Source organism: Pavona decussata, unplaced genomic scaffold (genome assembly GCF_977016875.1).
Source record: "Pavona decussata unplaced genomic scaffold, jaPavDecu1.1 SCAFFOLD_297, whole genome shotgun sequence".
NCBI lineage: Eukaryota > Metazoa > Cnidaria > Anthozoa > Scleractinia > Agariciidae > Pavona > Pavona decussata.
Window position 1 is genome coordinate 140,889 of NW_028145694.1, and position 14,424 is coordinate 155,312.

General features: G+C 39.1%; 1 protein-coding gene across 2 annotated transcripts; it reads right to left on the minus strand.

Moving 5' to 3' along the window:
* Positions 1–2,213: 2,213 nt before the first annotated feature.
* LOC146454905 (pre-mRNA-splicing factor 38A-like) lies at positions 2,214–14,392 on the minus strand. 2 transcript variants are annotated; one of them, XM_085094899.1, is made up of 9 exons: positions 14,233–14,392; positions 13,238–13,397; positions 11,916–12,037; positions 8,770–8,855; positions 7,669–7,710; positions 6,489–6,554; positions 5,130–5,230; positions 4,516–4,554; positions 2,214–3,258 (listed from the first exon to the last, which is right to left on the minus strand). In XM_085094899.1, the coding sequence occupies exons 1-9, from the start codon at positions 14,360–14,362 to the stop codon at positions 2,967–2,969; spliced, it is 1,038 nt and encodes a 345-aa protein (XP_084951025.1). In that variant the 5' UTR covers positions 14,363–14,392; the 3' UTR covers positions 2,214–2,966. The 2 variants fall into 2 exon arrangements, with proteins under 2 accessions (XP_084951025.1, XP_084951024.1); XM_085094898.1 differs by having other exon boundaries at positions 4,516–4,557.
* Positions 14,393–14,424: the final 32 nt, after the last annotated feature.

Consider the following 14,424-nt stretch of genomic DNA (forward strand, 5'->3'; position numbering starts at 1 on the left):
TGGATGTTGATGGCATTTATTGATTTTTTTTTTTTTTTTTCTTTTTAAGAAATCTTAGCAAAAGAAGAGAAAACCACGATTGTGATTTCTGACGGCTACGGCACGTTTAAAATTAACAAGCAAAGATAAATGTAATGCATAGCTTAAGTAATGACAAATGCTAATATATAAATGAAAAGTGCTGATAAAAAATGTAGTGCATTATAAACTGAAACACGTGTTGAGTGTGAATGAAAATCGTATTGACTTTGTCAAAGCACTGAAGTTTCTAAAGGTCCTGCAAAACGAGTAAAGATAATGAAAGCAAATAGAAAAAGAAAAGCATTAGACAGAAGCATGGCAGCAGAAGAAGCCGGGGGGGGGGGGGGGGAGGTGGGGTTAGGGGTACAATTTTTTTTTTAACCCAAAATTTGCCTTTTCGGTCCAGTTCCTTGGCTTCAATTTTATTGCCATCATAGTTTTTAGTATTTCTTAGATTTGGTGTGTCAAAGCTCCCCATCACTCCACCTCCCCCAGAACAAGGCGAAAATTCAACAGATATCGGAATTTACGCAACTCATCGTGATATTTAAATTACAACGTGGCGTTACCGATCCCAAAGGTCACTGAAACGCTTCTAGAGCCTGGACTACCAGTTAATGCTCGTTAATTCAGTAAGTTACTGCAAGAGAGTTCAATGAATTATTATTATTATTATTGAAGATTTCATGTTTGTTTTCATGAATTATTTCCATAACTTGCGGACACGGGTCTTGGCTTGTTATTTTACGCTCAATCATTTTCATTACATTCAAACAGTTTATAAGTATTCATAGAACTTATTAACTATATTTGCGTTCTGGCAGATAATACATTTCTGGCAGCGCTCAATAAGGAAGGACAGCTCTTTGTCAGTGTTCGTTATCGTTCATCATCATCATTATTATTATTATTATTATTATTATTATTATTATTATTATTATTATTATTATTAAAAATGATTGATTGATTTCGGGTATCAGAAAGAAATGTATCGGTTGTCAGTATACAAACTGTATATTACAACTGTAAGTACTTTTATACGCGAGCTGGGCCAAAACCCTGTGGCCGGGTGAAAAAAACCTTTTCGTCACTGGAACACAAGGACAGTCGATAACAATACGGTGGGCTGTTGGAAAGAAACTGCGGGCCTTGTTTGTTCTCTTTTTTCCTTTTGTTTAGTTTTTTTTATTCTTCTGGAGTTAAAATCTCCAATCCCAAAGAAGAAGTAGGCAGATCTTCTTCATCAGCTTGCTCACTTATTGCCATTTTTAGTTAAACCTTTTGCTAAAGTTTTTCCTAGTTTTTGAATGCAAAATGTCGAAGTCACTCACGGAGAAATTTTTCTTGTTTGCTGACGTCATCAGCGTGCACAATGGCAATATGAAGCACGCTCGCAAAATTGAACTTGATTACACGAATTTACTGGCCTTGCACTCATTTGCATACATTAATAATATACCCTGGGGATATGTAAATTATGAATATACAAAGAACTACGTTGGGTCCACCCCTTGCACTCTTATCTACTCTAGGCCACCGTTTGGATTAGATCTAGCGACCCGCCCTCCCACCCAACGACGATTCCGGGTTTTTTTGGACTCTTCGTCTGGTTTGGGCTTGTCTCAAGCCAGAGCGATTCCCCATACCTTATTTATATTTCATGGATAACTATAACCAGGGCACAATATTGTACTATGTTGTAATGAAACTTGATCCATATAGATGCATCGATTGAGACAATTTCCTTACACATCGTGACGACAAATATCCAAACAAACGAGGTTTTGTTTCTTGCTTAAAATATCGCAAGGCCTAAAATTAAAGTCATAAATCACTCTAAGGGTCGATGTAGTTAGCGCAGAGCACTGATTGGGGATACTTTCCAGATCGAATTGGAATTTAGAAATGTTGGTTTTTAAGGTAGAGGGGAAAACCGGAGTACCCGGAGAAAAACCTCTCGGAGCAAGGACGAAAACCAACAGTAAACTCACGCCCACAAACTCACTGGTGGGGGGAGGGGGTGGGGGTGCTCTCACCACTGCGCCATTCATGCTCCCCCAGTAACCGTCTTAAAATTTGTAAGAAATTCTAACACGAAACAAAGTTGAGATTTGAACGGACAACTTTTACATTTTCACTCCAGTTTGGGCGACGAGAGCCACTTACATGTGTTCATACATACACGCGGGAAATGATGGCAAGAAGTTCGCTTTATTTTCACAGGGATCTACTTCTTATAAGTTGCCAAAACGTTGAGTCTCGTTATAGTACATAAGAATAAGATAAAAGCAAAGTCAGCTTGGTCATTAAAAAAAAAAAAAGAAATATGTTACAGCTGTAAACAGTGTTACAGTCGAAGCGAAGAAAATTCGGCTACAATCTGCACACTCGTCCGAACCGGCCAACGTTGCAGGTTTCACAGCACGGGGCTGAAAATGAGACAAGTTAGCTCAAAATTAAAGAAAACAAAAATGAACACAATGTCTTACAAATGACCAGGTTTGAAGGCAATGGAAAAATTCGTCGGTAGATTCTAATGAAGGTGCTGGGAGGTGGTTTCTAGCGAAAGTGTTAGGTCAAAGAGGTTAAACTACGTAAAAAGTATTACAACAGTTTAAGGGTGGTTTGGAAGACGGCGTCATAACATCTCAAGACGGGTTTGCCTCCGTTGCTTGGTCATCTTTTTGACAACTGGGTGACGGTGATGTGCAGACCATTAGGGAAGATTTCATCCCAGGTTGAAAAATCCTGGTAAACCAGGCAAGTTAAAGAGAACAAAAAGTCGGCCAGACAGTTAACACGAATTCATCCCAGCATTTTTGAGATGATTCCGTCCAGTGATCTGTTCAAAGTCAACCCAACAAAAACGCAAATTTCTGCTACGAACAGAGTCGCTCTGGTATCAACTTATCTATCTATTATTCGTAGCTTTATTCCAACGCTTTTCAAGGTTTTAATGGCTTGAGGCCGAGTTTAGCCCTGAGTTCATTGGCCTCTTTGATTTCCAGCTCTTCCTTGCTCAGCCCAGAGCTCTCGCTTTCTTTCTCCTTTTTCTTGTCAGATTTCTCGGATTTCTTCGACTTCTTCGACGACCTCTCGGGAGACTTCGATCGAGACTTCGACTTTGATCGGTGACGCCGACGATGCGGCGAACGAGACCGAGAACGCGACCTGGAATGGCGGCGATGCGGCGAGCGACTTCGGCTCCTGTGTCCACGTCTCTTATGCGGTGAAGCACTGGGGAAAGGAAACAAACAATAGCATCAGTATAACACTTCCGCTTTGCAGTCAACTTCTTAGCCTACTGGGCCCGCAAACAACGCTAATTTCTAGAATAAACACTGAGATTGGCCACACGATGTAGCTGTTTCCGACAAGATATGTTCTTCAGTGCTTGGGCTAACGCCGCGGCCACACGAGCGATTTTTTGCTCGCGCAGGTGATGTGATTTTTCAAATTTTGTCGCGTCGCCAGCGCGAGATGAAAATCGCACGTGAAGCCACCCTCGAACTTGCAACGCGACAGGTGAAAAAATCGCAAGAAAAAAGTCGCCAGAATTGAAATTTTTGCGACAAAATCGTAGAGATAGCGCCCGCGTAGCCACCCTGCAACTAAGCCTCGCCATCCGCAATAGCTCGGGAAACGCCGGGATATCAACGACTGAAATTTCCGCCAGAAGTTGACGGTAAAATCCTTGTTCCTTTCTCTTTGCGAGCCACGAACGGACCCACCCTGAACTTTTCTTAATTTTCTTCTTCCTTCGTTTGCTTTTTATCGTCAAGAAGAAAATGCAAAAAGGCGAAAAACAATATCCTCGCTTCGCTTCGGACGGTCCAAAAGGGCCGTCCGCCTTCGGTCTGTTTATAGCGCCAGGTCTCTTGAAGTATGCGATTCACGCGGCTTTCAATTTGTCGCCAAACACTCGCTAGAATTTGTCACTCGTGTAGCCACCCTCTCGCGCTGGCGACGCGACAAAATTTGAAAAAATCGCATCACCTGCGCGACCAAAAAATCGCTCGTGTGGCCGCGGCTTAACGAGAGACAGTAAACAATGGAATAGACCCTTCTCCAAAATGGCGGCCGAAAATTCAAAAAAGTTAAAATTGAAAACGCATACCAGCACTAAAAAGAGCACTTTTATTTTAGTAACCCTGCAAAGTTTCAGCATATAAGGTGTAATATCAGCTGAGAAAATGTAAGTTGAAAAATGAAAAATTTACAAACCTTTGTATGACTGGGCGTATGACGTATACCCCCAGTCAACAAACGTCTGTAAATTTGTCAAATTTCATCTTCCATTTCCTAAGCTGATAGAATACCTAATATGTTGAAACTTTGCAAGGTTACTAAAGTAAATTTGCTCTTTCCAGTGCTGGTATCAGTTTTTCATTCAGTTCAATTTTAACTCATTCAAATCCGTTGCCGCCATTTTGGAGAACGGTCTATTATTAAAAATTCGAGGCTTGGTGTATATGTAAATAGACAGTAACGTACCTGCGTCGCCGACGACGGGGAGATCTAGAACGACTGCGTCTGTTAATAAAACAAACAAAATGAAATGCAAATAAGAAAGTAAATAACGCTACTTTGCCCTGTCGGCTTTCGCTCCCACGACATGAGCGGCAGGTATCCACTTCGACCTCCAAACTGACGCCTAAGCCAGACAAACTTTTCAAGTATAAAGAGTGACTCACGCCTTCCGGAAATGAAAACAAGAATAAATAAGGGAACTGGTTATAACAGGTTTGCCCGAACAGGACTCACCTTGTTTGGGGTGGGGGGAGGGGGTTATCGAAGCGATACCACCTATCTCATGAACATTACCGACAAACTCTCAATGACCTTAAAATTTGAGTTGACACAGAAACATTTAGCTGGCAAGAAAGAGTCAGCATTGCTAGACAAACAAGAAGAGTGAGGTTTGAATCTCACTGTCATCTTTTACTGCTGGATAGCGGGGTGGCTATGCAATAAAGACACCATCTTGATGTTGAGGAGAAGGGGGTGGGAGTGGGGGAGCAGTCTATCTTTTGATTTGGTTTGGTCGAGTATAATAGTTTTGACCTCTTCCCTAATCAAAGACTAGAGCATACTATCTACCGCTGTACCTGTGGTGCGCGGGCGATCGGCTGCGTTTTCGTGATTTGTCGTAATCTCGGTGGCCTCGTTTCGGTGAATGACTGCGACTTCTGCTGCGGCGACGAGGAGACTACGTAAAACAAGACAAATTAAATACACACAATAGACCAACTGAAAAATGTTTCAAGGTGTACTAAATCTCTTTATTTAGCGTATTTTACCTCTTTAACCTCTGTATAAATAGTTTACCGTACTTTAATAGGCCCTATCATGGTTTTCGACGCCATTTTGACGAGTATGCAAACACGTCTTGAAATAACAGTGTTTGTATGGAAATCCGATGCCAAATAATTTTCATAAAACATCGCTTCTGAAAAATTCATGAATTGGGAACTTTAGGTACTAGGAAAAGGATTTTACAGAAAATAACTGAGGAATGCAGCTGTGCTAGCTACCAAAAATAGTTCGCGGGAAAACAATACAGGGAAATGTTTGGAAAGTTCAAAACACGACTGGACGCTTTCTGACACAGCTACATCTCTCCAATTTTTTTTCTTAAAATCCTTTTCCTAGTGTCAAAAGTTTCCAATTCATGAATTTTTAGTGATTTTTAAATAATCTATCTATCTGGTTTGTAACGGCGGGCGCAACCTAGGTGGAGTGTCTTCACCCCTCCCTAAAGGGTCAAAACACAGCTCCTCCTACAAGAAAAAGGCCACCCCTAAGATACCCTCGGGCTATCTAATTATGTTTGTTATTTTCGTTCCTAGTGCCTTTGTTGACAGCATTATGGTAACTTGAATAGTTTCTTTTATTCTTTAGCATCCGTGTCTAATAAATTATGTCTTTTTGGAACAACCCATACGCGTTCCCACCCAACTGGTCCGCGCTTGTGACCGAAATCGCTGGGAAAATTAAAAGCCAAATAGTACCACGTGTATGTAGCAATTCAGAGTACATAGTCTCAACAGATCGACCGCAGAGCCGACACCACTGGACTCGCCAGTCACTCCGCAAAGATTTTGATTTAGTTGCAAGTAACTGATCCAAGAAAACTCCAATTTCAGTGGTGCATCTGATCTTTGCAAGCCTAGAACAGTTACATAGAAACTATTCTCATCCTTTTCCTTGCTTATAAAAAAACTGTATGATTGTCGTGAACACCTGACTTGATTATTACAAAGTTGGCAATGCTTGGAAACGTAACCATAGCAACAAGATACAAATAAGGGACCCTGTCTTTCATGTAAACGAAACAGATGAGCACAACCCTTCTCAGAGGGTCATACCCCTTCCACGTTAAAGACCTCTTAGTGATCTAGTGTGAACACAACTTTCAGCAGTGCTGTGGCTTGGTGATGAAGTGTAAAACTATGAACATGTCATACCTGTCTCTCCTCTTCCTCTTCTGACTCCGATTCCATGTCCTCTAAATCGTCATCAAGAAGGCTCCGCTGTGTGAAAACAAAGTCAGGGATTTGTCTATTAGCAAGGTACTCTAAAAGTGATGAGTCTTGTATATATGAATACAGACAGAGCTGCTGTACTGTTAGCCTGTGAACGCAGACGTATTTCCGTTATTTTTCGGCAGAGAGAAGCGAAAGCCGGAAATACGTCTGCGTTCGAAGGCTACTTTGCTGTTATAACAACAACAACAACAACAACAACACTTTATATAAAAAGAGAGTTACAACTTAATTATATACCCACCCGCAAATAGCTAAAGCTAGTCGAGGCAAATAGCTAAAGCAAGTCGAGGCAGGTAGGTGCTGTCATTCTCATTAACCTCTGTAGTCTGTTTTAACAGTCCATATCTCATAACATAATTGTAATTACAGTGCGACCGGGAAAATTGTGAACACCTGAAATATGTCAGTAATATTATTTCTGTCCAATCACACATCCGAAATTCACTCGCCAAACCGCAGAGTGTTTACTGTTGTTTGCGCGGCAAGAATTGTGTCGGGTTTAGATTTTCCGGTAATTGATTTAATTTTGAGCTAATTCTGGTCGTTTAAGCTGAGACTACTCATTTAAAAGAAACAGTACGGAAATTGTCGATCTCAAAGAATCAATGGACTAGGTCAAATCAAGAGAGGAAAATATAATAGGAAGACTTTTTCGCTCGCAGTTTTTTTAGTGCTTACGTTACTGTAGCTCTATACCAAAGTTCAGAATGTTTGCGTAAAAGCGAGTTTTGCGAGTAAAATAGACAACTTGAAACAAAACTAGGGAAAAACGATTTTTCTAGTCAAGGAAATGTCCTCTCTTACCTTGCAACATCATTTTAAGCAAAATTTGACCTTTTCGATTCTAATAACGGTTATTCAGTTTGCGGTTTTGGCGCGTGAAGTCCTCAAACATGATTGGCTTAAAAACAATAAGCATTCCTGACATACATGTATTTTAGGTGTTCACGGTTTTCCCGGTCGAAGCAAAATAAATAATAAGGGAATAGTGATACTTGCTTTAGAGAATTTCACTTCTTGTTTCATGATACAGCGATACGTAAAGAAAAAAAAATAACTAAAATAATTAATATTAAAATATTGTATATTCATTTCTTACCCTTGGATCGAGTTGATTAGAGTTTTCAAGCAAATGCCGTTTCTGAAATTGGAAAAAAAAGGTTCTGTTAGTCTCAATGCAAACATCGATTGACAAAACAGAGAACTGCCTATGTTATAAACACAAATGAAATAAAATCTCACTTGCATTTTCACTATTTTTGTAGTACAGTTGTAAATATGGATGTCTTAGCACCCATTAAGATTTAACAAACAGACTGACCAAACACATCACCCAGTTTACCTCTTTGAAACTAGAAAGTTGTCTTAAAGTAACAATCAAAGGCTCCCACATTTTAGATTGCAAAACAGTTAGTCATTTTTTCTCTTGAAATTCATGAAGGAGATGCAACGCATGAAGCTCTGCAAACATTGATTCCAATGTGTGAGTCTGAGAAAACAATTCTTTAGCGCAACTTAAAGGGTTACATTTAATACAACACCACAAACTTTCATGCACAATATATTAATTTTATTGTCATGCACAATGTGGCTAACACAACAATCCCAAAAGCATTCCTGGGGTGCTAATTGTGTTACAGCCAAAGGGACTTGAGTTGAAGCTGTTCTACGGTGTATGAATGATGATGACCAATGTCAATAAAGCAGGGAGTACTGATGGCGCAGTGGCGAGAACATTTACCCTCTCCCAATAATGTCGAGGTTCAATTCTCGGAATTTAGGTCATGAGTGAGCTGTTTGTTGTTGGCCCTCATCCTTGTTCCAATATGTTTTATTTTTTCCCCCTGGATTTACTAGTTTTCCTTCCTCCACTAAACAACAACAACACCAAATCCTGATTCCAACTGAATTGTTAACAGGGGATGAAAGCTACTCTCTGGATATGCCACTCTGAGATCCTACATGTACTTGGTGTACATGAGTTTATTCTATTTTTGATTGGTTTACAGCAAATTTACAGGAAAAAAAGTGCCAAATGTAACTCCTTTATTTGCAAAAGCTAGCCTGTGTGCAAGCTATCGGGAGGGGGGGAGGGGGGGAGGGGGGGAGAAGGTGCTTTCTCTCCCCCCACACCCCTTCCCAAGAGCTTACTTGCAGACTTGGTTTACAAAAGCTGTAAGATCCAGCCTTTTTTTAAAACCTGAATACGTGGCAATATCACATCACAGGCTCTTTCTTCTCTCAGAAGTTCATCAATAAATTCATCCATGTGGGAGAGTTCCATTTCTTTATCAATAAAAAAGAAAAAAAAAATGTTAGAAATAAATTTATGGAGGCTTAAAAATCTCTTCTCACACCCTAAAGCTGCTTGCATATTACGAAGGTGCTCATACATGTAGATTTTGATCCAAAGATACATGTACACATTTGAAGGGTTCTGTGGAATTAAAAGCCTTAAGTGACTCTTGATCTCATGTCAAATTCTCCTTTGTTCATGAAACGAAGAACAAGGCAATTTGCTAGGAGAATGAAGTAGTCAATCAGATGTCACTTAGGGCTTTTCTCTATGCACCCCTTCATTTAATAGCTCAAAATAGAAGCATTATGATGCCCAATAAAGTAATAGTTTTTCTTGCGATTGTGTCACATACATGTACATGTAAGTGTGGATTGTGAAATTTCAACGGCTACACATGTATACTACTGGTTCCGGTTGTTTGAAAGCCGATTAATGGTAATCCCTGGTTAAAAGTTAACCGAGGTATTCATCTTGCTCGCTGAAAATGATTTTAAAGGCTACATGTAGCTTTAAGCAAAATAATTGTTAGAGAAAGCTCTAAGTCAAAACTAAGGCACAAAAATCTTTTGGAAGAATCTTCAATGATCAGTGATTAAACTAGAATCAAACTTCACGTTAATCCAGGATTAGCTTAATCAGGCTTTGAACAACTGGACCCTGGCTTTCAAATTAGATGATGGTGTTGACTTGCTGCTTCATTATTTGAAGTACATGCAGTTAAGTACCATTTTGCATTTTGCGCATTTTGATCCTTGTTTTCGTTGTTAGTAATTGGACGATTTTGATCCTTGTTGTTCAGACTAAACGCTGCTCCCTCACAGGTGTGCTGTGGTACCATAATTTTTATTGGCTGTTGTGCTGTTTGGTCTTAGACAATTGCACAATCAACCACGGTCTATTTGATACACAGACAATTGACAGCGTCGCCTGATACAGACCAGCCGTACATGTATAATGGTCAAAACATCACGATCCACACCATGTGACAAAATCGTGAGACAAAAACTCACTCACATATACACTGCACAGGGTTTTTGGTAGCATTTCAACCTACTGGATTCAGAGGTTAAACAGGTGGACTTCCGACTTGAGCGGCACAGGTGCAAACATTGAGGGCCAGAGGGAGGAACTTTTAGGGGGTATGGGGACATGTTCCCCCAGACCATTTTTTAAATAGGACTAGCTAAAATACAATTTCCTGCGTCCCCTTAACCGGAATTGGTTAACCAGGAAGGTCTTTTAGGGCATTAATAAACGCTCACAACAAATGAAATATTTGATTTGGCAATTGTAATTAACAGTCTGTACACAGTTTTTTTTTTTTTTAGTACACTGTAGATTCCAAAATGAATTCCAATCAATTCCAACCGAATGCGTCACATAAGTGAGCCAAATAGTCAACTCTGTCTTTGATTAAATAAATGAAAAACAAACCGATTTTCACTCTTAAGAAAACTATTATTTGGTGTGTGAACTACCGTATGAACCGGGTGTGAACTATCTGACGTTACAGTACATGGCAAACAACCTGATGTTGCATCCGGTGTCCGGCCTGAAATGAAACCCCTGAATTGTCACACATGAATAATTTTGAGCTACACTGTACCAATTCAAACCACTATGACTAACACCTTTCTGTTTCATGACATCAGGCAGTTATTCACCAATTATTATTCACAATTATTCACCAAAGTGTAGGTGAAAAGTGATCAAGGTAAATATCCATCACATTTGCTGACACTGAGGTGAATAATTGTTTTAGTATATACCACACAAGCTGAATAACTAGCGGACCAGAAAATTACTTTATTTTTAATAACAAGTAGTCGGAAATTTCAAAATCTCGCGTGCCGCCTGGTAAGTGATTTCTTATTGTAGAGAGTTCAATCTCGTTTTCTTGTGGACAAATAAAACTTTTGGGGGTACTTGTTTAGATGTTCCGAAGTCATTTCTTCAATAATTGTTGTGTGAAATTCGTCTTGTTGTTGAAACAATAGAGTAAAATTTTAGAAGTTTCATTGTTTTCATTGTAATTACAATGCTCGACAGTTTTTGTAAACGAAGGAATCAATTTCCATTTTTTGCCTTAGAATTATAAGGTTGGAAAGATTAAATAACTTACCATTTAATGCCATCAAACCAAAATTTGTTGTCATTTATGCATTTTTTTTGTGTAACAGCGGCCTCGTTTTTCGAAATAATTTCCTCTTAAAGTGAAATATAGCTTAGCTCGGATTTGATAAGCCAAGTACTATTCACCTCCAAGCAACTGAAGAGAAATAAGACGGCTTCCCTTTTCGCCATGGTTATGCCAATCAGCAGGCATGAAAAGCACTATTCACTAGACAAAAAGTGTAGTATATACTAAATGTACATATCCTGCTTTGCAAGCTTTTGGTTGTTTACTATCATTCAAATAAAAGGTACTACTTATTACCTCCCTTTGGTACATGTACTGCATCATATTATTATGCTGTGCAAGATATTTCAACTTTTGAGCCTGGATGAAAGCTTTAACAGTGACTGGGTTTATAAAAAAATAAAAGTTTTTGAGTAGTGTTGTTTAACAAACGTTATTGCTAATGAAAGTGTGCCCATTGAAAAAAAAGTCATTGAACCGCACTTTTCTTTTATGATATTTTCAACAATGCCATACTAGTCAGTAGAAACCTTTGCATCTGGTGATGCAATTTAATATTTTCAAGCACAACCATTCACCACAGGTACAGTACATGGAGCTGTCATCAAGAGCTGAAAGCCATAAAGCCAGCTACAGTAGCTACACTGTACATGGTGAAATGAAAGTTGTGTTAACTTTAGAACTGATGGTATGCTTGATTCTTCATATAATCAATAAATGCATAGAACATTTTTTTTTCTTTTCCGTATGGAGATTAATCAAAGATGTACTACTAACTACATGTACAATTCTGTAGGGCTGAAAATTTGGAAACAGGTTAATACAGCATACAGACACACATGTACATGTACATAGATCTGCTATTAACTATTAATGCTTGTAATGCACTAGGAATAATCCAACTTACTTCCCATCTTATTTTTCCTTCTGATCTTTCTGTAGTCATTATAAAGTGGCTCCAGGTAGTTATAACAGTCCATTGATGTACCCACAAGCCTCATGTACATGGCTCCAAGGGCTCGCACATATCTACAGAATAAAACAGATCTGATTACACTGATAGAAAAAAAGTGTTCACAACAAAATACAAGGCAGCCACAGAGTATCTCTAACCAAGCACCTTTACCCCACCCTGCACCGTTCAGGTAGCTTGATCTCCACCCAACAAGGTAACTTTGATCATTCACGAAATATCTACAGTAGATTAATGTGTCAAAACATAAATCTGCATGAATTAAAGTAGGTATGTTTCTTATGTATATTTGACATAGAAAAGGTTGCAAGGGAGGGCAAGAAAATTAATTTTAATACATCCTTCTTCAAGCCTGTGTGTACAGCGCAATGCGTAGAGCTCATTGTTCCCTGCTGCTATTGGCATTCGCGAGGCACATTGTACTGTAGGCCCCTAACGGCGGGATGAGATAAGAGGCAGCTGCATTTGCAGGGTAATCCATCTCTTCATGAGCAAAAATTTAATAGTTATGTAATGAATACTTGAAGGGCAAAGAAACTTTAATAATAAAATACATTTTCAACTATTGATTTTTTGTTTTTTTGTGAAACAGCAGAAGGCCTTGAAAATGTTGCCCAATATTTCACAATGCAATCCATTTCCCTCCTGATCAGAGCCAAATAGTTTCAGTGCACTTAAGTACAGTAAGGTTTGACAAAACTGGGCAATGTTCTTAGGTTTACTTTCAGGAAAGTGTGACTCTGGGATTTTCAAAATTTCACTGCAAACATAGTTCCTGTAACCTTGTTTTGAACCATTGGGACCTTGAATTAAGAATATACACATTACAGACAACAGTAATGGTCAATTTTGTAAGTTGAAAGTCTCTTTCAAGTGTTGATTCTTGACCCAATCCTCATCAATCAATTCTTGCAAGAAACTATTATTGTGAGTCAGTAATGGAGTCTATATAGGCCAAGAGAACAATGAAAATAACTGACAAATTGTTCAACTAGCAAAGCAAACTTATCCTTCTGTAATGCAACAATGCAAGAAAGTTCTTTTGCATTTTTGGCTCAGTAGAATGGTAGAATTCTAGGCTTCTAGGGACGTTTGGGTTTGGCAATTCTCCCAAGAATCGAGTACTAAGAATCAAGCCAACTTTCAAGTGAATTGAGTCTTAATTCTTGATACTCAATTGTCTTGAGAATTGAATTGAGACTGTCAACTTACTTTTGACTAGTACTACATGAGGTTGATGCTACTTAAGACCTTACTTGTAATCCTCGTTCTTGATAAACTCCACGACAATTTCCTTTTCAGGTTGAATTTGTAACATTTTCAACACCAAGCAAAGGAAAGGTGTTGGCTTGATGTTTCCTCCAAATGTACCTCCAACATGATCCAACTCCATAGCTTTGTCAACCAACAGTTCCGCTGAATTATTGGAAGAGAGGGAAAAATTACCCGGTGAAATATAACGACCCTGATATTCATGATACACTGTACATGTACAACCAAACAACTCAAAACAAAAAATCCCCTCAAAAATAAAATGGCTAAACTATAGAATACAGGGTCACTTTTTACCGTATAGCAAATGAGCTAGCTCGTTTGCTCTTTAGTTTATATGAGAGACCGACTCATAAGCTCATTTGCATAACCCCAACACTTTAGCAAACACATCAATAATTATTATTCCTTGTTCTTTATTCCACTGTCGAACCAAACAAGGCAAACAAGGCACCAAACACACTGACCCAACACTTTAGGGAACATATCAATAATTATTATTCCTCGTTCTTTACTCCACTGCGGAGCCAAACGAGCCACCAAACACATTGACCTTAGGGAATACATCAATTACTCCTTGTTCTTCATTCCACTGCCGAGAAAAAAAACAGCCAGCTCGTTTGGTATACAGTAAACAGTGGCCCTGTATTCAATAGTTGCTCCAATAAAACATCTAAGAAGGCAGGTGACTGCGGTAAATGCCTCCTTGTAAGCCAAACTATAGAATGCAGGGTCACTTTCAATTTAAACTGAAAATCATCTACCAACGAGACCAACAAGCTCACATTACAATACGTACGTTCTTCTAGCTAATTGAACCGCCGTTAATTTATCATGGTAAATGTATACTGTAAGCTTAAGCTTATATAAACTGAAGCTCAAAAAGTAAGCTTGACTGTGGAGAGTTTGATCTGTTCACAACGTTTAACACATTCCAGAATAATTAACTTTGTAACAACGGCACGCTCAAAAACCTCACCTGAAAGCGCAAAACATTGCTCCTTCCAATATTTATTCTCGTAAATACGCGATCTTATGATTTTCTCCACAAGGTATTGAGGATTGGTTCCCTTTACCGTTTTCGCATCGGACACCGTGCGGTTCGCCATCTTGGAAGTGGAAACGGTTCCAGTCTCCTCTCAAGCAAACATCCCAGAGTTCCAGCTGAGCC